The sequence below is a fragment of the Cupressus sempervirens genome, chromosome 3, assembly GCF_028749045.1.
Source record: "Cupressus sempervirens isolate cs-2001-9-10 chromosome 3, ASM2874904v1, whole genome shotgun sequence".
In the NCBI taxonomy this organism is placed as follows: Eukaryota; Viridiplantae; Streptophyta; class Pinopsida; order Cupressales; family Cupressaceae; genus Cupressus; species Cupressus sempervirens.
The window spans coordinates 1,012,619,543-1,012,647,072 of NC_143120.1; the positions used below are offsets into that span (position 1 = coordinate 1,012,619,543).

General features: G+C 36.3%; 1 protein-coding gene across 3 annotated transcripts in view; it reads left to right on the forward strand.

Annotated features, from left to right (window-relative positions):
- Positions 1–27,530, forward strand: part of LOC149570174 (Acid phosphatase/vanadium-dependent haloperoxidase-related protein) — a 101,418-nt gene that overhangs the window by 49,158 nt on the left and 24,730 nt on the right. The window contains exon 5 of one of the 3 annotated variants that reach the window (XM_089822826.1): positions 16,331–17,054. The exons of 1 other annotated variant lie outside the window; for it this stretch is intronic. In XM_089822826.1, coding sequence (XP_089678952.1) covers positions 16,331–16,801 — 471 coding nt within the window. In that variant the 3' untranslated portion in view covers positions 16,802–17,054. Of the gene's footprint in view, positions 1–16,297; positions 17,055–27,530 lie in introns of those variants that run through there. One more of the 3 variants, XM_089822828.1, reaches the window with a different exon arrangement.

Consider the following 27,530-nt stretch of genomic DNA (forward strand, 5'->3'; position numbering starts at 1 on the left):
AGAATTCAAAAGCTTTTTGTTTAAATTTAAACAAAATGAACTGTCATTGCAAATGAAACCGGGTGACTCTGTTGAAAATATAGCAGAAATGGTTAAGAAGCTACAAGATTATTATCCTGCAAGTGAGAAATTAACTGTGGAGGACGCAAGGGAGCTGATACAGAGGAGTGGTATGATAGTCTTCCCAGGATAGGAAATTAGTTCCTCTTTCCTGTTAGATCAAATGAGAAGGCAAGAAAGGACTATCTCATTTGATGGTGAGAATTAGCAGGGGTAGTTGAGAGGGTTTGGTTACAACATTGATGCTCAAACCATGGCAATATGGAGTTGAACTCCAGAGAATCAGAAACCAACTCTCATGGAAATCAAGGAATCCCCTAGAGGGAATGTGATTTTTTGGAATGCCCATTCCACTTCAAGCAACTAGATCTATGGGTTGTTGACTTCAGCATCACTGTTAGGTAAAAACAGAATTGATGTGCTGGAAGAGCAGTTAGGTGGAGCCTATGAGAGTTATATCAAGACCAGGAGGCACTATGAAGAGGAGATAGAGAAAACATATGTTCTAGAATAGAAGAATCTCCTGTTAGAAAATGAAATGGTAGCCTTAAAAACACTGTCAGATCTGCTACTGAGATTGAAGATAAAGGTGTACAGATAGAGGCATATACACTTGAAGCAAGGGATATGGTGGGCCAAGCTATGGCTACTAATGAAGAAGTGTTGGAATCTAGCAAAGAGATAGAGATTAGAACCATAAAGAATTTGCTGATTCATAAAATAAATTGTTTGAAATATGTTTTTAAAAATGTGCACAACAATTGTATTGTCTTGCAGGGGGCAGAGTATCAGTGTTTTGAGGCAATATCCTTATTATCTCCCTTATTCACCACATGGGGCCCATACACCCAATTTTTTGAGAACCTTATACCCATGTTGACACAGAAGGACTTACGAAAAATGGTAATTATTTCTATCAGAAAATTGATTAATAGGTTGAAGGTGTTGAATGGTTTCTTTGTAGGAAAGTTACAATTAATTCAGAATAAGATGAAAACAATTGCTACAGGAACTCCAAATTTTGTGCCCAGCATGTTAGCTGAAAGTGGAGCAGTAAAGGATTGGCAAGAATGGTCATCCTCTTTCGATGACATTTAGAATCACTCTAGGTTTATGACATACTGCAACGGTGAGGAAGATATTGTGGTGGTTTATGATTTGATTGATATATTGTATAAACTAGTCATAAATGGGCAAGATAATTGTAGAAGTTAAAGCCATAACAGATGCTAAGTGGAGTAAGAGCCTTGAGGAATTAAATGGAATCAAAGATGCCATCTGGCCAGATATAGAAACTAACATAGCTATTTGGGAGGTCATAGCTGGCATAAAGGCCTTGCCATCCGGGGAAATTGATTAAGCAGTTAAAGTCACAACCAAAAGGCAGAAGAGACAAAATGAAGAAAAGACAATGAAAACGACAGATTGTTAAAGTGCAAATAGATTTATGTTGAAGACACTTGAAATATCTTTGTATTTGTTTTTTAATCAAATTTTGACTAGTGTCCTCCCATCTGAAGCTTGTTGCAATCCTTGTCTATAAAAAGATTTCCAAGATGTGGAGTGAGGGTCCGAATTTTGTATAATTTTAGTCTTTATGCTATTGCAACTGGTCCAGTCTTTTGTGTCAATTGTATGCTTTTTCAAATTTGCACTTTGAGAATATAATGAATATTGAATGATAGAATTTGTCATATTTTGAGTCTTATATCAATAATGTATTATTTTCAAGGAAGATTAATAACAAAGGGGAAGTTTTGAGTATCCATGTCTATAAATTCTGTCTCCATTTTCATGTGCTTGTTATTGTGAGATTGAATGAGCAAAGTTCTTTCAATTTAATGCAGTTGGGATAGGTTGTATGTCATTTCATTGTAGCTTTTAATTCAAGGAATTAAGTAAATGCTTCTATGAATTGATAGGGTTTCTAGGTATATGGGAAGGATATCATAAGAATGGAATTTAGGGTTAATAGTTGATAAATTTAATTGCAAGTCAATTAAATAGGTCAAGATTTACTGGTATGACTCTATATAGCAATGGATAAGGCACTGGTCATAAATTGTGATGCAAATTGATATAGTCATTTGGTTGCATAATACACATTTAAATCAAAATCAATTGTTTAATTTCTATAACAAAGAACTATATTGTTGGTCATTCCCTTATTGTAATAGCTTTCCTTTGAGTTATAGTTGGCTGTTGTAAACCAAGGAATTAATTACAATTTCAAGAAGATGGTTGACCATTTTTTGCTATAGGGGATAAATACTTGAGAAAGAAGATAAGAAAATAAGTAACATAGTCCCTAGGTGCACCAGCCTTGGCCCTGCAAAGCCTAAAGTGTAGAGAGCCCTTGTGCTTTGTCAAGTTGGTCCAGATCTGGATGAGTTCATGTTGAATATGGGAAATAGCTGACCCTTAGGCATCCACCTTCATTCCGCATCTTGGCACTGGTTTTTGAAACCTATAGTTTTGAAACACCAACACATTCTTTGGTGGAATGTTCGACAATCTGGCAGATATCGCAAAACTGATTCTTGGGGCAAGCACCCTTTGTATGGCCTTCCTCCTTGCAGTTTGTACACCATAGTTCCCCTTCTGTGTTTTTCTTTGTATTTGTTAATTATTGGTGAAGTTATTGCAGATTTTCGGTACAAAATTTTGGTATAAAAACTTTAGGGTCAGTTTTGAAGGTCTTAGAGGCTCTGACATAAGGTCAAACCTCAGTTGACAAACGCTTTCGTAGTTATAGTTTGGAGAACAAGAGTTGCCGTTTGCAAAAAGGGGTTATAATAGCCATTTGGGTCAATGGTTTGTAAGTTATGGCATTCGGAAGTTGGGCTACCTAAATTTATAATTTGCAATTGTTTTGAGATGACTATGTAAAAATATGAAAATAATAGTTATTTGGGGGTCACTCGGCCTCAAGGGTTATGGCTAAATGTCTAGAACCTTCTCAGATGGTGGAAAATTGGCTATATAAGGAAGGCATGTAGTGTTGTCTAGAGAGTTCTGGGTGGTGGTTTGCAGCTTTGTCTTGCAGAATATTGTAAGGCACCCATGCGACTTTGCGTAGTGTATTTTTGCGTTCTGTAATTCCATACTTTTGGAGATAATAAGAAGCCCATTTCTAGTTATTGTGAAATTATTGTTGTTTCTCTATTTTCTATTATGTGTTTGTGGTACTAAGGGGAGCACCCTTCATCATAAAGTCACTAGGCATTTGATGGCATATGACAAAATTCAAAAAAGAAAGAGGAAGTTGGGACTTGTATTCTTGAATACCATAGGGGATGAAGATGAAATGTATCCCTGTCTACAAGTAGCTTAAAGATCATCAGGTGTGCTACATTTCTACCATCTAGTAGTTTACCCAACAAGACTAGATTTTGATACCTATAACAGAATCAGAGTGGTGGCTATTGTAAAATACCAAGACACGATTCGCCTTGAAGAATTATGGGCCAGCACTGCATATGAGTACGAGATCAAAAGGAGGTCTTTTTCTATATTTCCATTCAACATGATTAGGGCATGCAAAATTTAAATCATCCAAATGTCGAAACAATTGGATGAGGATACAACTATATTTCTAGATCTAAGATGGAAAAGAGAAGATTATCTAACCATATGATTGCTTCAAGAAAGAACTACTAGATCTTGACTTAATATTGGGATTAATCTTGCAATTCACAAAATGGTGGGTTGAGCATTGAATTGGTGAACTGAAGGTTGTTAAAGATGACTTATAAATTCATGGGACATTAGGCATTATTGGATGATAAACCAAGGCAGTAATCAGATTTTGGAATCGAATGAGGAATTTTGCTAGAAAATGCTAAATGAGGGAAAGGGAAGAGTATTTCCTGAGAAGTGCATCCGAGAGAGAGGTCGGACTCATCCAATGAAGAACCCTAGCAGAAGAGGCAAAGATGAGTGACAACTGTATCATCACCCAGTAGGACTCCAAACTTATAGGAGATTGACCATTTCACAAGGGGAGAAGTTGAAACTAGCAGGAGAAGGATGCCATAGGAAGACCATTTGACTAGGTTAGTGCAAGATAGAGAGAGCATCCATGTTTATCAAGGATCTTCCCAAGGAAGAGATAGAGAGCAAGAGTTTACCGCTGCGGAAAGCATTGGGGCCATTCTAGAATAGGAATTTGTAGAGAAAGAAGTTCATGTGATAGGGAAAAAAGGTTCCTACTATAGAAGTAGAGGTTCCTATCATAAAATAGAAAGTCCCATCGCCAAGGAAGAAATTAATGAAAGGATGGTGTAGGGACATGAACAATTGCCAATCTATGATCAACGAGCTGCGATTTCAAATTGGTTAAGGAAAAGGTTGTAGAGGAGTCATGAAAAAGGAAACTGGGCCTACTTTAGAATTACAAAAAATCTAGGATTGAGTCAACAATTTAGAAGAGAAGGGAAAGGCGAAAAAGTTTGCGAAGTTCATCAAGGGTGAATCTAGATCTAGGACTCTATAGATTGTAGTACCTATAGTTGACAAAACTATGGACGATATTGCTCCAGACAATTACAATGTGACAAAATTGGATCTAGGACATGCTTTAAGGGAGCAAGTAATCAAAGAGTTCAATGACTCTATCCAAGCAATGAAGGAGAAGATGAGGAAGTTGGAGAAAAAAATACTTGAAGGTGAAAACTAAGAACAAGGCTTTGTGCAAATATTTGACAAACGTATCCCATCGAGTAATGGAAGAAATCCTTTCCTTTTTTCCTCTTATAGTTCTTCCAATTGAGTTGGTGGAAGGTACTGAAAAAATGAGGCAGATTTACCAAAGTGGAGGGACTTAGATGGAGGACATCTAGAAAGAGGCATGTAAATTTATTGACGAATTGGTACAAATATATGAAAAGACATTAACTATCCTTTCTAGGGTACAATGCATAGATGATTCACAGGATGATGAACATTTTTTCCCAAGATGGAGTAATCTCACACTTGCAAGCCTTAACATAAATTCCTAGGTAGATGCCCGATGGGGGAGTGATTAGATAAGTGTATTTTTTTCTTGCTGCTATAGTGTACTAATCATGGTGAAGGAGATGGTGTGAAAATCACAATTAAGAATATGCTCGATAGAAAAATGTGGTCGGAAATATTTAGAAAGGAATCTCTAACATAGTTGTAGCCTTATTGACATTGAGGATGACCAAGAACAATGTAATTGTAGGTAACCTAAGAAGCAAGTTGGAGTTCTTTCAATTAAATTCTTTCATAAGGGATGCCTTTGAAAAGTTTTGCATATTCTCGAACGCCATGCATACGACCCAAGACAATGCTAGATTGGGAGAATAGTTTGAGCAAGTGTGAACGAGAAATGACCATTTTGGAGTTCAAGTGAGAATTGACGCCAAGTGTCAGCGTAGATGAGTTTTAGATAGTGCTATTCAGATTTTGAGCATTCAAGAAACAAAATCAAGAATAGGCTATTCTAGGCAAAGGAACACTTACTGCACACCAAGCATTTATTTCACCCCTCCCTCTGAATGGACTAACATAGTGGGCATTCATTACCCCACTTTGGAAGTGGTTTTCTCTTGATTGGTCTATTTGAACCCTTATATTAATTGTAGATTCTCTTTCCAAGCCCTAACCCTAATTAGGGATGAGGTGGTAAAATCTGGGCTACCAATTTTTTTTAATTTGGACTACTTGTAATTTGAGACTTATATAAAGGCCTTGCTTCTCATTTATAGAGGACAAAATTTGGAGATTGTTGCTTTTGAGCTACCGAGATAATAAAGTTGTCATTGAAGTTTGGTGATGTCTTGATATATCTTAGTGCTTGTATGTTCTCTTTGTTCCCTCACATAGAATAGATTTCTTTTCAAGTACTTGAATGAATGTGATTGATAATAGTTTTACGGTAGAATTTTGTTTCTCATACCTTTTGTTCCTAGGTAATTCCTAAATTAGTGTAAAGTTGGCTTGAGCCATTATGTGGATGCTTTACTTCTACCTTGATGCACATTGTTCATTTTGATGGCATTCATTAGGATATAAAAATTATTTGTACAACCTTTGAAGATTGCACCATCTTTGTGTAGTTGTTGAATTTTGCTAAGCAAAGTTTGGTAGATTCATTGTAGTAGTATTCATCTTTGAAGTTCGTAGGACTAGAATAGAATTTATCAACCCCATTCCTCTTTTTCTTTCTACATAGTTGTGACCCCCCCACCCAAAGAAGTGCTTTCATTGCAATATTAGTTGAAAGTCATAGCCCGTATTGTTCAAAGTTGACTAGAGGAATATAATGTAAGTTCCCTCGTCATACCAATATATCACATCAACCACGAATCTTATCCATAGTCAATAACTGACGGTAAAAAAACCTTGGAGTCAATTGTATGACCTTTCACAATCTTAGCATACACATGATTTGGATAAGGGAGAAGAGGGTATCTCAATATTTTATTTTATTGTTGGTACGTCGTAAAGAACACATCAACACTGCTCAATACATATATAAACTTTTCCTTGTCATTTAGTTTACTTCATACTTGGAGCTTCATGAATCATCTAAGTACTGTTAGTTGGTGATATGATATCAATACATCAGATTGATCATTGTGTCAATGGATTCTCATTATATAGTGCTTATTTTCTTAAGCACTTCATCTTTACAAATCTGATTTTATGCATTTTAATCATTTATGATTTGACCCAATGTGACAAGTGACAATATTATTCAATGTTTGACAATGAAATCCTATTATGAGGTTCTTTTGGTTCAAATACCATTTTCTATTAAATTTTAAAAAGCAATCCCCAACCATCTTGCTATCAATCTAAAACTCCAGGTAATAACTTCTCATCCCTAAATTTGCATCAATGTCCTTGAAACTCAGAGGAACGTTGATAAAAACTTGTCATAGAATGCTTAACATTATGAAGGAGCATTTTGAGTTAAGAAGTGATGATGTTGCATTTGAGAGCTAGGGCTAAGGAAACCCTAGCTGCCAACAATGGAGGTGGGCTTCTTTTTTCTCATGGAGGTTGTGAAGGGAGCTCAAAAGATGAGGGAGATGCTGAAGATGAGGATGACGAGTTACTCTTGGATATCTTGTTGGGAGCTCGTGCCTTAGCTCGTTTGTGTTGGTGTTTGAAAACGTTACCGATTTTCAATTACCCTGATGAGAACAAAACACATCTAGGGGCAGCTAACTCCCATTTTCAACATGCCCATTCAGACACTAGGCCAACTATAAGGCTTGACCCTTCTTCTTCAGGCTCTGCAAAACCTAGGCGGGTGGACCTATAGATTCTTTATATGGTACCAGTTATCAAAGCATACACTGCATCTATTCAAAGCAGATAAAATCCTCATTTCTCCTGATAGCTCATGAAATAACATCAATCTACAGTAGCTAAATGCAGATTTAGGAACCTCATAAGCTGAGTGAGGGCATTCTATTATAGCTCTTCAACATGAAAGGGGAAAAGTGTTTGATTATTGATGTTGATGTTCAATAAATCCTCAAACATGCAGAAGTATAACAAGTGATCCTATAACTGATCAGTGCCTAATCCATTGGGTAATTTTATGAATTCAAAACATACATCTGTGACATCAAGACAATATTACATATACCTAGACATCAAATCTATCTACTCACCTTGTGATTTAGACATCGGTGTTCATTAAGACCTCATTCTTATGAAATATCCTTCTCAAGATAACCAGCAACCCTGTCAAACACATCAAGCATTTACTTGGCACTTAGTTCCAATAGCAAGATATATCAGACATACAACCTGAAGGGGAAGCAAATGGATCTCAGCTCTTTGTTCCAAGACCACATAAGACTACATATTACAAAGACAGGAGACGAGAACCAAAATGAAACTAATGAAATGCTTGCTCATATGTATTCATTTCCTTGAAACAATACAATCAAATGCATGAAATTAAAACATGAAACAACCTAACATATCAGAACTATCTGTATTATCTGCACTACTGCTGTTCACATGAGAAGAAATTGCTGAAGAATGGAGGTGGAATCACAAATTTGGATCCAAAGAAGTGGTCTCACAGAATGACTGCAAATTTCCTACCAACAATGGTTTCTCAGTCACAAAAAACTGGAACCTCTACAATGAATGAAAGATAGAATGATATAGCAAGAAGTGAATTCCCGGATCTAATATGCAATTGCCACTTGTCCACTTGAAATTCAATCTTTGGCAATTGAAAAACCTCTTTCTTCTTTCCATCTCCCATTCTGATCTGATCTTGTTTCATCATTTTTCTGTAACAAACTTGCAAAATATCCCTTTCTAAATGATGAAAATTGTGTCACCAAAATATCTGATTTGCCCCATGAAAATACTGGAGGAATCAAACTTTAACTGATTTGAAATTAGTTCCATTCGATCCCAACTGCATTTTACTATCTTTTATGCACATCCAGGTCATTTCCATGCTAGAAAACAATTTTGAACTCTGATACCTGAAATCGGTTGCAAATTGGAAACCTGGGAGAAAACCTCGTGTAGCAGGAACAGACGGCTACCTGTGCAAAAACTAACCTTGGAATCGGAAAATTCAGACTTTCACGATTCCGGCGGTATATGATAAGGCATACTTTGCCTTCCGAAAATGCCCAGAAAGTCGATTTGAAAAATGCTCCTTTGTTACAAAACCCAGGTCTGCATCGAGTCTAAAGTTTAAAACCTTAAACAATGACCCTTTTGAATTTAAAAAGGTTGACGTGTATTTAAAATGATTAAAAATCATTTTGTAAACAGATCTTTAATAAAAATAATAATAAAATATTATTATTTTTAATTCCTCAATATTGCCCTGACCCTTTGAATCCGGGGTCAACCTCCAGTTGACCGACTGCCACGTGGCAGTATTTGATTGGTTGCTCGAACATACATCCGCCACGTCATTACCGGGCGGGCCTGCTGCCACATGTCGCGAGCTTGCTTTCCCGCATTATTTAACTAACATGCATCTTCATAATGCGGAAATGCGGATACTGATGGATCTACCACGTGGCACAATCGTGTGCGCCCGCTTGAACTTGCATGTCCCCGCCACGTCACTGCACCCGGAGCCTGCGTCGCCACGTGTCAACAGCCCGCTTTCCCGCATTTTTTTAACTTCCTCGCATCTTGATAATGCGGGGAAGCGGGCACCGTCGAATCTCGCCACTTGTCCTCATCTGGTCGCATCTCAATTTTCGATGCCACATCATCACAGGTGCAAGTTTGTTTAAAATTTCGCACTAACTGACTGACGTCAACATCCCACGTTAGCTTCATGAGTCCCGCGCACACTATGGTTTCCAAAAACCTCTTATTTCAATTCATTCCAAGAGATGAGTTGCATTGTATTTAAAATGTAAAAACACTTCTCACGGCCTCAATGTGGGATTAAAGGTTTTGAAAAACCTTTACTCTGCGTTTTTATCTAGTGTTTGCTGGTTCCTCCATTTTTCTCTATTTCCCTAATAGCTTTGGATGTGAGTTCATCAAGCCATTTGATGCGTTGAATTTGGCTCTTTCCAGCATGAGGTTCCAGTTCATTTCCGCTCCCCTTCAAATTCGTGGTGGGGTTTGTTTTAGATCCTCTTGCTGTGCTGCGTATGTGGAGTGCTTTGATTAGCGTGGGAGTTCTTAGAAAGTTGCGGCTGATTGCTCTTACCTCATTTGGCGTGTTTCATGCTACTCTGAAAACGTTTGCTATCCTCTGTGGTGCTGTGGGAGCTCCATTTTCTTATCCGGGGTGAGATGGCTTTGCCTGACGCTATTTTCCTCAAAACATGGACAACTTAATAATGATACTTCTGCTGCTTGTTTTTTAATGCGTGAGGTTCTTTTTTATGCTCGGTTTCTTTCAGTATGTTTTGCCTTTCAAAGTGGGCATTCCTTGCCTGTGCGCCCTATGGATTCCAGCTGTGAGGCTCGGCGTGAGCTCCATGTTTGTTGTTGCGGCTTCATTGTCTTCCTTTTATGCTTGTTGAATGTCCCCTGCGCTGGTCTTTCTTACCTGTGTGAGCTCTTGCTGTGAGACGCCTCCTTCATTCAAATTTCGCTTCACACTAGAAACGCCTCCTCCTAGCATGGACTGCTCTATCTACACGTGAAGCTGCCTGGTATTCTATGGAAAATGCTTGTGAATGGCTTTGACTGTATTGTGCTTTCCTAGCCCATGTGGGCCCTTCACCAATGCATGGGCTCTATTGCGTGGATCTTGTGTCTGACTGCTTCTTATCTATGGCTTTTATGAATGATAGGGAGTGCGTGGAGATAAGTCTCTTTGAAGCAACTTCAACCCTTTTATGCGTATTAAACTTGCCCCTTGCAATAACCTTTTCTAGCTAACTGCACTGGAGATGGAAGTTCAGACTTAGCCATATTTAAAATGTCAAAATCTGAAAATGAGCAATCCTCAGCGAACCCCATTTCCTGGGCACATTCTTCGAACAATGGATTAAAAGCTACATGAAATTGTTTCTCATAATCATTTAGACAAATGTCGGCTAGTTCATATCAATGTCTTCATCAAATAGCACATTAATAACTTCACAAGACATGTCATCACATCCATCTTTACATACATCTTCAGCAGAGAAAGAAAATTCAGAGTCTAAATCAGAACATGACTGACCACTGCTGCTGTCATTACATGAAAAATCAGTATTACAATCAACTAAATCATTTTCACAAGTACCAGAGATTGAACTCCACCACTTGTCTTCAATCATCGTGACTTCACACTCAACTTCATTGCCATTTCAAAACATAAAAGGTTGAAAAGAAGGAACATCTTTATTGGTCCTTTCGTGATCATTCTCCTTATTAATCTGACATGACTAGTTGGGCCCCGAAGTGGGTCCGGCTAAAACATTTTTTTTGTTCCCGGACAACTAAACTTTCAAATTGATCCATTGGCCTTCTCAGACTGATTAGAATCAATTTTGATCACAGATTGATCGTTGAAAGCACATTTGTTCTGCTCTTTGAAAACTGTGACTTTCTGATGATAGGGCCTGTAGGCTGGTCTTAAAAACTAATTCAAACATCTGACATAACTTTGAAACTCAAGATATATCACCTCTCTGACACGTTCAACAGCCCTGTCAGATCTCATCGCATGACGACATCGGGGTCAAAAGATATCGACCCCCGAAGTTGCCAACTTAAATTCATCTGCAAATAAACATGTCAAAAAGCTGAAAATTGCATTTGGAAATGGCTTGGAAAACTGAGCAAATGGGCACTTGAGGCTCTGAAAACTGGGGTACTGGTAGATTGTCATGAGGTGAGTATGATTCTACAATTTTAGCTCATGACGAATCACAGGACGCATTTGGCAAGCATGCAAAGTGGGCTATCTGGATTAGCAGGACAGTTATCATCAGTAAAACAACATTTTTTGTGAATGGAATAACCTTTAAAAAGTGTGCAGACGGATTTGTAAAGGCTTGAAAACTGACACACTTGTAGTATTTTCAGGGTAGAATACAGGGGAACAAACCATATGATCCTACCAATCACAGGCACAAAGATATGACATCTCGAACAGGGCTCCCGATCAATCTGCAGTTCTGACTACTAGTGAAACTTTAAAAATTGCAAAGGGAATCGCGTTTGAAAACTGATCAAACGGATTCTTCATAAGCTCAAATCTGGAACGCGTAAAGTTTCTGACCCCTAGAGTATGATGCAAAAGGAATCTTCTCACTTGGGTCAATTGGTCAAAAGTTATAGTATCTCAAACAGGGCTACCCAGAATAGTATGCACAGTGCAAATGTGTGAAAACAGTAACTGACCAACTTTGAGGGATTCAAAACCTAGTCAAACGAACTCGAAACGACTCAAAATCAGAAACATAGGTTCTTGGGTATGGACACTAGATATTCCCAAAGTGGCAAGTCACAAAACATTTCTGGGTGTGAGATATTCAGTGGCAAACAGGACCTCCTGACGCTGTTTGACATTAGGGCAGAATTGCAAATTTGACAAATGCTTGAAACAGGATTTCGCCAATGACTCAGAAACTCAATTTAACTTCACAAAACGCTTAGGCATACTGAATGAAAGGTGCTAGAAGCATTAAACATCATAGGGGTCTCAGATGGACAGCCGGGTACATAGGCATTAAAAGCGTTTATAGGGCTCAATTTTTTCAATGGTGCTCAAAATTGACCATGCAATTTTGAGCACCAACAGTTTGGAGGCTGATAACTTTGTCTCAAATGATGACGGCTTTAGCTATGATGACGGTTATGGGCCAAATTTTCTCTCAGATGATGTTAAGTCTTGCTTTGACAAGGTTTACAAGCTGGATCTGTTGGTTTCAACTGTTCTTGAGAGTGATGTGGCTATTCTTGGGGTTGAGATTGCTTCGTCCACTCGGTTTGTCAATTGGTTGAGGAGGGGTTTCCTCTTTGGATCTCCTGCTATTTTAGGGGGCAAAAGCATGCTTGCTTCTGTGGGTTCTCTTGTTACCGAGAATGATTTTGCTATTCATGGGATCACACCTGCTTCAATGTCCTGCACTGTCAAAGGTTTGAGGAGGGGTTTCCTTTCATGTTCTTCTGCTGCTTTTGGGAACAATAGCATGTATACTACTGTGGCACTTGATGCCTTTGTTGGTTCTCTTATGGATGAGATAGATCTGCCTCTCGTTGGCAGGTCTTCTTTTGGGGATGGAACTCTTTCTGCCATTGGTGATGGTTCCATTGGCCCTTGCACAAATGTAGAGGTTGGCGATGAGATGGATGTAAGTCCCTCTGAAGATTCCACTTCCCATGGAATCGTGGCAGGGTCTTGCAAGGATTTCGTCTTTGTTCTTGCTCTTTTAATGGTGTTTGAGGCTGGTTGTTGTGATGGTATTGTTCCCAATGAGATCTTATTTCTTCTCAGGCTTTTGGCTTGAAGATGGATATTCCTCCTTTGCATCCTCTGAGTGATTGTTCTCCTTCTGTACATGTGCTAGAACTGGATATTCCAGATTATTTGTTAGAAATAGATTGGCTGAGTTGCTCACTTGTTGGTAGGTTTTGTCGTGGTACCCCTTATATTGATATTGTCTGGAAATGGATTACTTGTGTTTGGAAGCCACGAGGACATGCTAACAATAATTATGGCTTCTTCTCTTCTTTACTCTTCTGATAATGAGGATTGTTTAAGGATTCTTATTGAGTGACCTTGCTTCCTAAGCCTAAATGGTCTTTCTTTGTCTAAGTTGGCCCTTGGTTTCAACCCTCAAACCAATTTCTTGTTCCCAGTGTGGGTCTGTTTATCAGGTCTGCCTCTTGAATTTTGGCATGAAAAATTTCCATTTCACTAAGTCCAATAAGTGGTTGCTGCGTGCAAGATTTCTGTATGTTTATAGCAAAGAATATGGTGCTTCCTTCTCATTTTATCCTACCTTCTATGTTGCATAAATGGGCTTGGGAAATTGATTATGAAAATTCTCCAATTGTTTGCCATTATTGTAGACAAGTAGGTCATTCTTATATGGACTTCATGAAAAACAGGAATATTGAATTTATTTGGGGAAGAATGGGTCAGTTTGGTCTGCTATCCTCCCCTCCTAGAAAGGTTGATTAAATGGTGGATAGAAAGGATCTTTTTTCAGAGAATACTCAAATTAATCATAGGAAAAGATGTTTGGCGGATTTGGATCAGCAAAAGAAGGAAAACAAGGAGACCATTCTCAAGCAGTCCTCCACTCCATGAGAGACTAAGTGGATGATGGATAGAAGGGAGATGTTTCCTCCTGAAGCTGTTAGTATGCAAAAGAATCGCTACAAGCAAAGATGTCTAGGAAATTCAGATCTTCAAAACATGGAAAACAGGGAGACGATCAATCAAAATACCCTGAATTACTCCTTCAAACCTCCTTAATTTCAGTTTTGTAGCTTCTGCTGTTGTTGTCTTGTTAGCTGTCAGGTTGTGTAGTTGGTTGGGTGTTCTGCTGTTTTCTGTTCGTTTTGCTGCTGTTTTTTCAGGTGTTGTGCTGTCATGCTCAGATTTTCACCCATACCTTTCTGTAAAATTATTCAGGGTTTGTTCAACAATTGAGCCAATTTGTAATGGGGCTGAGATTTGGGGTTTTCTTCCTTAGTTCTTTCCCCGAGGAGCCTTTGAACTAAATTTTTAAATTTTTATATATAGTAGCTCTGCCTACTTTTGCCCAAAAAAAACATAAAAAAAAATTATTCAGGGTTTCAAAACGTTATCTAATCAAAAACGTTATGAAGGTGACCCTATGATGATAAACCAAGCTACATAATACATAGGTGGACATAAATTATTGTATTTATATTACCGAGGCCAAATTGAAGCAGTGGAATTGAATTTCAAACTGAATTATCAGCATTATATCATGAAGATTAGGCCTATGTCTGAAGAAGATAGTCATGGAAAAATGCAAGGCATTTAGTTGTTTATATTTACATTATACTGGAAGGTGCATTTGCCATTTTTCATCAGGAAAAAATGTTTAAGGAAAAAGTAGAGCATTAATTGTTTATTTGTGCATTTTATTGCAAGGTCCATTTCCCCTTCATATCAGGAAAAAAGTATTCAAGGAAAAAAATAAGGGATTAATTCATAATTGTTTATGCATTTTATTATTTTAATGTAAGATGTGTTTGCCCTTCACATAACACCTGATAGTTACCTACAGAAACCTTTGATATATTGAGATGGAACTTTATGAAGATTTTAAAAAGTATAATTTCTTTGCCTACTCACCAATTACAAAAGACTCTTAATAGATAATTAGTGACTATGGAGGATTGAAGTCTCTTTAACCACAGCTATATGATTTCATAAATTTGTGGATACTCCAGCTATTAATAGCCCGTATGCACATTACAGACTTTTTAAGCCAATGCTAAATGCTTTTGCCTTTGGCTTGAGGTATTTCTTCACTGTAAAAAGCTTATACCTTGGAAATAATATGTTATAGACAAAAATCTACAAGACAGGATCCAGACCAACAGTAGCTTTGAATCTGGGAAAGAACCTACTGCAAAGCCACATGTTTTTGGAATACAGTAATTGTTAATATAGCTTGAATGATAGTAGAGGAAGATCCATTTACTTGAAAATACGTTTCTAGAATTACAGATAGGTTTGAATTGTTGGGATATGTTTCAGGATTTGTTGACACAGTTTTTTTTTTTTTTTTTTTTTTGATTTGACAGTTATGGAATGCTAAATAAACCTTTATGTTTGCCCTCTATTTTATTTCTGCAAACTATTGCCTGCAATTGCAAAGACTGTTTTAGGAAAATCAATTGGACCAAGTATGACCTCTTTTAAGCTTTCTACTAATTGTGCAATTGCTAGATGCAATCTTCACAAGTTTACCCAGGATAAATGTTGCTTAACTGTTCCCTATTTTCGACCGTCCAATGTTATAATTGAACTGCAGAACAATATCAATACTACAAGTAATTAACAACAAAATCTTATTAATAGAAAACCTATTGGGATTTAAGCTACAGAGAGTGACAGTAGAACCCGTATCCATTTGAAGAGTGCATTGCTATAGAAGCATCTGCTCTCTCATATCTCTCCCTTATTACTACATCTGGCATCTAGATCGTAAAATCTCAAGTTCTCTTTTTATGAAGGTGGTCGTGGAAGAATAATAGAAACAATTATAGAGCTTGTTTGGAATATTTTGCATTGCACTACTTACGTTTATTGTTGAAAATACCAAGAACGTCTTCAGCAAAGAAAATGTTGTTAATAAGAATTCACTTATGTGATGAAAGATGTATGACTTGAAATGAGAATATGCAACTCTTTCAAAACTAGGATGACGTTTACAATTAAAAGATAGTCTAATAATTGCAACACTTTCAAAATTAGGATGGTATTTTACTATTAAAGGTTAGTTTAATTTTTATATTTTTTTATTCCTCTTCCAAACTAGGACGATGTTTACAATTAAAAGATAGTCTAATAATTGCAACACTTTCAAAATTAGGATGGCATTTTAGTATTAGAAGTTAGTTTAACATTTATATATTTTTATTCCTGTTTACAAGAATAAGAGTTGAACATCGTGGTATATTTTGAAGTCAATAATCTTTCCACAACACTGTTCTGATGAGAAATTATCTGAACAGTGTTGTAGAAATATAGATAAGTGTTTAATTGTCATCTTAAATCATCTTTATGCATCTAAAGTTTCTGCAAACTGTTTTTATGCATTTAAAGTTGCTGGAAACTGTTATTCTCTGCAATATATAGGGGGTTAGAAGGGCAGTTGGAAAACAGGCTGAAGTGATCAATATGATGATAATGTCTGACATTGCCAATTATTCTCGCAATGGAAGCAATCAAATTTCTTCAGCAAATGATGGGGACCAAGTATTAGATTCAGTGAAAAGGGAGCTTAATAATGTAGCAAGGGCTGAAAGCATCAGATTGATCCAAGATGTTATGAGAGAAAACAATGTGCCGAGTGTAGGCTCTCCTAAATTTAGTTCTAGCTCTGAAGCTTTTCAAGTTTGTGAGAAAGAACGCAGAGTCTCTTCCTTTGAGCAAGTTGACAATGTGGAACATAATGAATTTGATCCTAGAGAATGGAAGAAAGTAGCACCTTGGAGGAACACTCCATTGAAAGAATCTCTTGGCCACACTAAAGCTGAAGTTTTGGGAGGAGCACTATTTGGGGTGATTGTAACTTTGGGACTCCATTCAATATTGCTACAATTGTAATTCTTATTGTCACAAATTTTGCAAGTCACAGAATATTGTGTACGGTGTGGTTTCATCTATTGGTGTAAAGGTGCATTACTAAACTGCTTCATCTAAGTTCCAAATGTATGCAATAGTCATTTTCTTCAAGAGCAATTTTGTTTACGCTACTACCAAATTTGCTTGTGTTTCTGGTCTTCATATATTTTTGGGATTGAGATGAATTATCAACCCATAATTATTACTGTTAATAAATTTCACGAAATTGCCTTTATTGTGGCCAGCTGTATTTCTATCAGACATTTTAATATCTTACAATTCTTTTTAAAAACTTCTAATTAGAATGCTTTGAGCAATCTTGGAAGTGAAGCAGCAGCCATGTTGGTTTTCAAGTTCTACAAGATGAACAATGCATTGAGCTATTAGTTTATGTCATGCAGTGTTTTTTTGATAAATTTAAATAAAAAAAATTTAAATCATAAGAACATGCTGCATGATAATGGCATTTGACTGATAAGAGACAGAGGGAAAGGATCAATCATTTTTTTTCAAAGGCCACATAGACATATTTTGCCTGGGAGGCAGACCAATGGTGAGGTAACATCAAATGCTATGAGTGTTGATGAGCAGGAAATGCAGACACTCTCAGATGATTTCAATCTCATTAGTCTTCACATTGATGTCGTTTCATGTCCAAGATATCCTGTAGCCTCAAAGTACCTGCATAGACTCACTAATGTGATTTTGAAAAGAAAAATTGATGCTAGAGAAAGAGGGAGGAGTTTTCTCGGTCCAGCTAATGCTTGTTTTGGACGAATCAACCTTTTCAAAATTGAAGTGTAATATCATGTTTCTTCTAGAGTTAATATTTGCAGTGAAATTAATAGATGAAATATATGAGTTTCGATAATCTATAAGATGTAATGTTATTAAAATTGATGTAATTAGTAAGTATAAACTATACAATCTGTTAATTTAGTAAGCATTGAAAATAAACAATTAAAATAGTAAATTGACTAACATAACAACATAGCTCAATCATGGCTTTGACTCAAGTGACCATTTCAAACTTTGCAATGGCTGCATTGCTTTCTGCTTGAGTTGTGCCTTATGCCCATGGGGGCTAGTTGGGTGCCAACGCGACCCTTGGGTTGGAAATGTATACGATGGTCTCTCCTATTGTTGTTGTCGATGAATTCTACATCAGGGCTCACCAAGAAATTGCTTGTTTCCTTTGCTCCACCTCATTTGGGGGTTCCTTTGGTTTTAGTGGTAAGGGAATTTATGTGAAAATGAGGTAATCTTTTGAGAGACTTTTCCTCACATTAGCTAAAGTTGTGAATGAGGGGTCGTGACTACATGTTCCTACTTACATATGAAAGACAATAAGAGAACATGATAACAAGGAGATAACTTTTCATCTGCACGAGGTGGAGTCAAATGGCCACCAAAGGTTGATCATCCTCCATTGTGCAATAAAGTAGGCACAAACATGTGCAATAAAGTAGGCACAAACATGTGCAACAATGAAGAGGATGATAAAGTGATAAGTGCACTAAAGGTGGAGACAACACGAAGTGGAATGTGATAACTACTATCACCACCTAAAATGGAATGTGACAACTACTATCACCACCTAAAGTGGAATTTCTTTTATACTATGTGCATCTTCCTAAGTTTCACATACACAAACTACTATGTTATGCTATGCATTTTTGTAAGTGTCACATTTGTAGACTACAATGTATGCATTATCCTAAGTAAGCTTAAGTGTTATTAGGTGAATAATTAACTACACCACCATCCCCCCTCAAGTGCAACTGAGGGGAATGCAAGCTCAAACTAAAATTCAAGATGTGGCTTGATTAGTAGTCCATGTTAGGTGTCCATGTACAATATTGCGAGGGACAACCCCCACTCGCCCTCGCCCTCCCCTTGCCGCCCCCTCCCCCCCTCCCCTAAAAAAAAAAAAAAAACTACTATGCTAGTTATCCATGTACAAACTACTATGTTATGCTATGCATCTTTGTAAGCGTCGCATCCTACTATGCTATGCATTATCATAAGTAAGCTCAAGTGTTATTAGGTGAATAACTAATTACACCATCCCCCCTTAAGTGCAACTTAGGGGAATGTAGGCTCAACCTAACAATGCAAGGTGGGGCCAAATTACTAGGCCATGTTATTTATCCATGTACAAAACTATGAGTGTAGATAATTTATAAGATGTAATGTTATTAAAGAATAGCTGTAAATAGTTAATATAAACTATAAAATTTAATAATTTAGCAAGCATTGAAAATAAATAATTTAAATAGTAAATTGACTATCATAACAACATAGCTCAATCATGGCTCTAACTCAAGTGACCCTTTCAAACTTTGCAATGTCTGTATTGCTTTCCACTTGAGTTGCACCTTATGCCTGTGAGTGCTGGTTGTGTGCCAATGTGACCCTTGTGCTAGAAATTTATACAATTGTTGCTCCTATTATTCTTGCCGGTGAATTCCAATCAGGGCTCACCAAGAAATTGCTTGTTTCCTCTACTCCACCTCATTTGGGGGTTTCCTCTAGTTCTAGTGGTAAGGGAGTTTATGCTAAAGCAAGGTAATCTTTTGAGAGACTTGGCCTTGAGTTTTCTAAGGTTGTAAATGATGGGTCCTAACTTTCAAGTGTCTTCTTATATACTCAAGACAATAAGAGAACACAATAACAAGGAGAGAACTTATCATCCACACAACATGAAATCAAATTTCTACCAAAGGTTGACCATCCTTCATTGAACAATAAAGTATGCACAATACGTGCAAAAATGAAGAGGATGATAAAGTGATAAGTGCACTAGAGGTGGAGACAACACATTTAGTGGAATGTGATAGCTACTATCACTGCCCAAAGTGGAATTTCTTTTATATTATGTGCATTTTCCTAAGAGTCACATATTAAAACCATTATGTTTTTCTCTGCATCTTTGTACGTGTTACATTTTCAAACCACTATGCTAGGCCTTATCCTGAGTAAGCTTAAGTGTTATTAGGTGAATATTTAATTACACCAATATCCCCCCTTAATGCAACTTAGGGGAATGTAGGCTCAAACTAACAATACAAGACAAGGCCTAATTATTAGGCCATGCTAGGAATCCATGTACAAAAGTCTATCGGACAACCCCCATCCCCACTCACCCAAAAAAAGAGAGAGATGGAAATACAAAATGATTGTTAAATAAGAATGAGAAGAACACAATCCCATGTGAAGAAAAAGTTCCCCCCCATAAGAGAGAAGTGAGACAAAGTAGCTTCCCCTCAATGTAGAATATACACCAAAAGTAGATGCTCCAAGATGGATATAGAAGATGCTCCTAGATGGATGTAGAAGACGCTCTACAATCATCAAACAATGTTCTTCCTTTTAGGTAGAAACAAAACCAAAGGTGTATGAATGAAGTTTCCCTAATCCTGAAAGGAATATGTAGGAACAAACCTCAAGATGCATGTAGTCTATGAAAACTACTCAAGTGTCACCATGTCAATAATGAGAGTTGCCTCCAAATGACATGTCCCACTCTAGTTTGTTGACAAAGACAAGTCAATGTAGAACATAATCCAAATACCCAAATGTCTCCTTTGTAGATAAAGAAACTTCCTCAAAATGTTGGTCCAATGTATCCACATTCATGTCAAATTATGAAGGATGATCATGTAGAGAATGATGAAGAGGCTCAAGGTGTTTCCTCAGAATAACTGAAGACAAATCATCTCCATCAAAGAGAAGATTGATATCATCAATGGTGTCTCCCAAATTTGTAAGATAGGACTCAAACAAACTTGGAATGTCAGTAATTTGTCATCCTAAAGAACAATATTTGGAAGATAATGCATATCCTACTGCACTGAATCACAAGAAGCCAAAATTGTAGCAGTACAAGCATCATTAGAAGCAACAATATATGTGATCCCAATAGGAGGAGATGGAATGTAAGGATCAAGAACTTAATCACATGTGAGGATATGCAAGTTCAAGAAGCCAAAGTTCTCAATATATGAATCCACACTAGATGTGTGATCATAATTTAAAGAATGATAATCATCAATAGGAACAAATTTTGAAAAAGAGTACAATTGAGATGCATGATCCAAAATCACAATAGCATAATAGCTCCACTCTTCAAGTCTCTGATAATAATTGTGTCGAGAGTGAATTCCACAGTCTTCCTTGTTGCACCATTAGTAATTTGATAGATGAAAAGAAGATTATTGGTGAAGTGAGGTACACAACACATTATTGAAATTGTCATCCTCGATATCAATATTCCCAATCAAAATCATATATGTATTATTACCCATAAAATTCAGTGGCATGTTTCGAGGCTCAAATCAAGAGAACATAGATTGTAAAGATGCCATAAAATGGAAAGCCCCTAAATCTAAAAGTCATCTCCTTGAATCATGACCTATAGTAGCTTAAAGAGATTTCCTTTGTTCTTACTTGTCCCAAAAGTGTGATTGTTTTCCTTATCAAATTCTTATTGGTGGGAAGAATAAGCCGAGGCAAACATTCGTGAAGACATACTTTTTCTATTTTTCTTTAGAAGGTGCTTCAATTCTTCAATATCATTCTATAAGCATAGTGTTCTTCATGTTCATTCTTCTTTCAATATTCACAAGTAAGCACCTCTTTCTTGGATGATTTCCCCTTAGGAGAGGATGTAGAATCTTTTTGGAGACGAGAAGAAGATTGTGCACTATACTTTTGCAGATTAGTCTTGGATAACTGCTAGTTCTTTCATTTCCCTTGTTTCCTCTATTTCCCTTGAGTAGCTATTGTTGGAAACAATTCTTCAAATTGTATGTTGCCATTGATGTTACACGAATGACAATATTAATCGAGCAATGAAGAACTTGCAGTATTAACCAAGCATATTTAGTGTTGATTGAGTAGTGAGGTAATGAGGGGCATTCGGTGTTAAATAAGCAGTTGAGCAATGAAGGATATCCAGCTTGTAGTGTTAATCGAGTTGTCAGGCATCAAAGGACTTCCAGTGTTAACTGAGTGATCAATCTCAGTATTGACCAAGTGACAACAAAATACACTTGTCTAATAATTAACTAATTGAGGCTAACTATTTGGATGTTTAATGATTATTTGAAAGGATATTCAAGCTGACTTGACAAAGCTTATGATATATACGAAAGGTCATGTAGTGAGGAGAAGATGTAATTGATAAGATGTGGAGTAAGATATATATGTGATCAAAGGAAAAGGCAAAGAAGGAAAGTGTGGAAGATAAGCTGCAAAGAATATTATGATTAGTAAGGATTCAGAGGTCAAGCTAAAACCAAGATCTGAATCTACAAAAGAAGTTGCTTCATAAATCAGGTCAACTTACTATTACCTTCTAACCATTGTCACAATAAAGAAATCTCTTAACAAAGTTGACTTAACAGTCATATTGTAAATCCTTTAACAAGGTGGCATTTAAATATTTAAGTGTTTGAAGACCTCTAACCAGGCCACTCCTAACAGGGTGATCTAAATCCTCTAAAAAGGTCATACTTAACAATATGTTTGTAACCTTTAACAAAATTGGCTCCTATTAGGGCTCACTTCAGAAGGGTGAAAAGTATTGTAACTAGTTACATGTTGATTTTCCAAATTGTTTTCCATGTTAAATCTTGGTGTCATCTGTGTTCATGTTATTTACTTTATGCATTATTTTTCTGCAACTAAGTTACTAAAGACTAAAACATATTAATATTCATAAGACTACTTTGTTAACCGAGTTGCAACAATAACTTAGTTATAACCAAGCTGGACAATATTGCACTATTAGTGAAAAGTTTGATTTGACATCTAGGGACTGGGAATTGTTTTGGTGTAACTAATTCACCCCTCCCCTTTTAGTTACTCTCTTCATTTCCAACAACTTGTATTAGAGCATTTGTTGTTTGCAGTAAAGGTTTCAAAGACCTAAGCTAAAGAGCAAGATGTCATATAGAAGGGAGATTTCTAAGCTTAAAAAAGAAAACTTTTCAACATGACAAGAATTGATGAAGCTACATCTTTCAAGCCTTGGAGATACTGGTCTGTTCTACTTGAAAAACAAATATGTGCCACCACCTAAACCTATGATTGTGGAACAAATGAACAAGGCAAATAATCACAATATAATGATGATTGATATAGCTTCCTCCCTCAACTATTTTGAATTTGATGAGGTTAAAGATTGTCCTACTACATTTGAAATGTGGGAAAAACTATAGAAAGTCTAAGGAGGTGATAAAAATTTGCAAAGAGCCAAGGCAGAAAGCTTAAGATGCAAGTTTGATTAAATGAAATGAAAGAAGGTGAGAACATTGTCCAATATAGTGAAAGAATAAAAGAAAGTGTGAGTGCAATTAGAGCTTCAGGAGGAATAATAACTGATGAGACAATGATCAACAAGGTACTAAGAACTCTTCTTCCTATTTATGCAATTAGATTTTTAGAAATTCAAGAGATGAGATGCAATTTAAAAAAATATAACATTGGATGCACTTGTGGGAAGATTGACTCCTTTTGAATTGGATAACTTTGCTAACTATGCTCCTACTTATAGCAATTTTGAATTTGCATTGAAAGCAAAACTAACTCTTGGTAGAAAAGGAGGAAACTCAAGAGGCAAACATGTTGATAGTGGAAAAAGATGAAACAGATGAAGGCCTTGAAGTCATTGAAGCCCTACTTGCAAAAAGAGTATCAAAAGGGAAAGGGAAATTTAGAGGCAAAATTCCATTAGTTTGTTTCTCATGTGAAGAGGTTGGTTATATTATTGCAAAATGTCCAAACAAAGAAGATAAAGATGAGAAAAGAAATAACAGGGTCAAAGGCAAGAAAGACTTCAAGGATTACAAGGACTACAAAGACAAATGTAAGAAATCTTGTTATATTGCTAAATTTTTTGATAATGATGATAATGAAGAAGTAGTTTATATTGTTGTTAATGATGAATTTGATAATGAGGAAAATGAAAAGATGCCACTTATTTCTCATGTTAGCAAAAATGATACATGGATCATAGATAGTGGTTTTTCTCATCACATGACAGGTGAGAAAACTAAGTTTGAACATTTAGAACACTATACTAGTGGAAGTGTTAGGTTTGGAAATAGTGAACCATGTTATGTAAAAGAAAAAAATTTGAAGGAATCAAATGTGAAAATGCCTACTGAGTTAAAGGATTAAGACATAATCTACTCAGTATGGCACAACTAAACAATATAGGATATAAGGTAGAATTCATGAACGACAAAGCTAAGCTAGTGGATGATAAAGGAAATCTGGTTGGGACTGGCAATTAGACAAAAGATAACTTGTTTTACCTAGATCTCATTGAAAATACATGTTTATTAGCACAAATAGAAGAAAGCTATCTATGACATAAAAGGATGTGTCATGTTAACTTTGATAATTTGGTTACCATATGCAAGAACAAAAGAGTAAGAGGTATATCAAATCTGAAGAAACCTAAGATGGGCATATGTAAACAATGTTAAATTGGAAAGATGAGCAAAAGAAGTTTTTGAAGTAAGTCTTTTAATTTAGAAGATGTTTAGGAACTAGTTCATACAGATCTTTGTGGACCAATAGGTATAGAAAGCTACCGTGGAGACATATATTTCATTTTATTTGTTGATGACTATTCTAGGATGATGTAATGTTCTTAAAAGATAAATCTAATGCTTTTCAAAAGTTCAAATGGTATTTGGCTAGAGTTGAGAAGGAAACATGGAAGAATCAGAAATGCCTGAGATCAAATAGAGGAGGTGAATTCATCTCAAATGAGTTTAATGAGTTCTGGAATGAAAGAGAAATCAAAAGACATGTATCAACACCTATGACACTAGAGAAGAATGCTATAACAAAAAGAAGGAATAGATCCATCATGGAATATGCATGAACACCAATGACTAAGAAGAATACTGGAGAGAAGCAATAAACACAATAGTTCATACACTAAACCAAGCTCAACTGAACAAAGGTACAAACAAAACACCTAATGAATTATGGTATGGGTACAAGCCTAATGTTTGTTACCTCAGAGTATTTGGAAGCAAATGTTATGTCTTGAAAGATGTAAGGAAAGGAAAACTTGATGCAAAAAGTGATGAAAGTATATTCCTAGGTTACTCCAATAAGAGTAAGGCATACAAATGTTTGAATCTTGCTACTCATAAAGTCATAGAAAGTGCACATGTGAAGATTGATGAGTTTGCAAAAAGAAGTGAAGAATAGAGCAACAAGGAACCTAAAGATTACAGAAAGTTTATTTACTATGAGGAGGATTTTGCGAATTTACCACAATCAATTGAAGTTGAGCAACAACAAAGTGAACCTAGTAAATCACTAGCAGTGCAACCTGAGTAATAGGCAATACAACATGGGTTCCAGCCAGACCAGTCAAAGGAACTCCAATCACAAGTAGTACAACCTGAGTCATAGACAGTGCAACCCAAGTTGCAGATAGATTAGCCAGAGGAGATCAAGAAAAAGAGAGAAGATCATGAAGAACCAAGTGAACCAAGTTTAAAATCAAGAAAGAAAGATCCATGACTTGCAAAATAGGTTAGAAGACATCATTCATTTGATCAAATAATTGGAGGAGAGACAGATGACATGTTTGTGTAGTAAATTTGAACCTAGATATGTAAAATATGCTTTAGAAAATGAAGGTTGGATAGAGGCAATGAATGAAGAAATTGAGCAAATAGAAAAGAATAATACTTGGTCTCTTGTACTTAGACTTAAGGATGAGAACGTGATTGGTACAAAATGGAAATTCAAAAATAAGTTAAATGAGAAAGGAGAAGTAACAAGGAACAAGGCAAAGCTAGTATGCAAAGGATATGCACAAGAAGAAATTTTTGCCCCTGTTGCAAGACTTGAAGGAGTCAAAATACTACTAGCATATGTTGCACAAAAGGGATTCAAAGTATATAAGATGGATGTAAAATCAACCTTCTTAAATGGAAGCCTAGAAGAAGTCTACATTGAACAACCTGAAGGTTTCATTGATCCAAACAAAAGAGATATGGTATGTAAACTTCTCAAAGCTCTATATGGACTAAAACAAGCTCCTAGAGCATTATGAAAGATTGCATGGCTATATGGTAATAATTGGTTTTGAAAAGACAAATAATAATAGTAATTTGTATATAAAGGAAGGACCATAGGACAAGATATTGCTAGCACAAATATTTGTGGATGATATCATATTTGGAGGACATGAGATGTTATGCAAATTATTTGTTGAAGAAATGAGGAAAGAATTGGAAATGTTTATTTTTGGAGAGATACAATTCTTTGTTGGTCTACAACTTCATCAAATGAAGGATGGCATATTCATCACTCAATCAAAGTACATGAGGGAAACATTGAAAGCATTTGGAATGGAAGATTCCAAACTAGTTGGAACACCTATGTTTATGTGACATAAAGTTTCAAAGAATGATGATTCAAAAGAGGTAAATCGGATTATGTACAGATCAATGGTTGGGAAACTTTACTATGTGGTACACACCAGACCTGATATTGCATTGGCAGTTGACATAGTTGCAAGGTTTTCTACAAATCCTAAAAAAAATCACACGATGGAAGTAAAAAGGATTCTAAGGTACATAAAGGCACTAAAGAATATGGTTTATGGTACAAGAAAGGAGGAAATCTTGAGTTAAGAACCTTTACTGATGCAGATTGGGTAGGAAGCATTGATGAAAGAAAAAAAAACACCAATAGGGGAGCATTCTTTCTTGGAAAAAGATTAGTATCTTGAACAAGCAAGAAGTAGAATGTTATTTCTCAATCAACGACAAAGGCAAAGTATGATGCTACGGTAGTCAATTGTTCTAACATAATTTGGATCAAACAATTACTGTCAGGAATGAAGGAGTAAATCAAGGAAACAATGGTTATCTATTGTGATAACACATGTGCAATCAATTTATCCAAAAACCCTATGATGCATATAAAGGAAAAACACATTGCAATCAAGTATCATTACCTAACGAAAATTGGTTCAAGACAAAGAGGTGTGATTGGAATATGTGAACACCAAGGAGCAAATAGCAGACATATTTACCAAGGCATTACCTAAGGATACATTTATGTATCTAAGAGGTAAACTAGGGGCTATTCCCCTATCTTATGCTCACTAAAGCACAAGATAGTGATGCATCAACCAAGTTCCATTGAAGATCTACCAAGTTGATGTAGATTGTCACACTTCAGGTGTGAAATGCAAAGCATATTGTATATGAATCAGTACAAAAGGTACATAGTAACTTCACAATATGTATCCTTTGGCATGTGATGTCAAAGAGGGAGAGTTTGATGTCAAAGACTAAGAGGGAGAGTTTTGTATCTTAGAAGCAAAGTATTCAAATGATGGAATTTACAACAAAGAAGGAGAGAATGACAAAAGGTCATAGAAAAGCGATTCATTTGGAAGCAACTGAGACAAATCCAGGCAGAATCATAGAGGGAGTTGATATTGATGAGAATAAGAATGAAACTAAGGATATTAGTAAATTGCTCTTACTTTTATCATTCTATGTTGACATGTTGTCTCATTTGGAAGCAACTAAGACAAATCTAGGCAGAATCATAGAGGGAGTTGATATTGATGAGAATAAGAATGAAACTAAGGATATTAGTAAATTGCTCTTACTTTTATCATTCTATGTTGACATCTTGTGTTGCCATTAATGCCAAA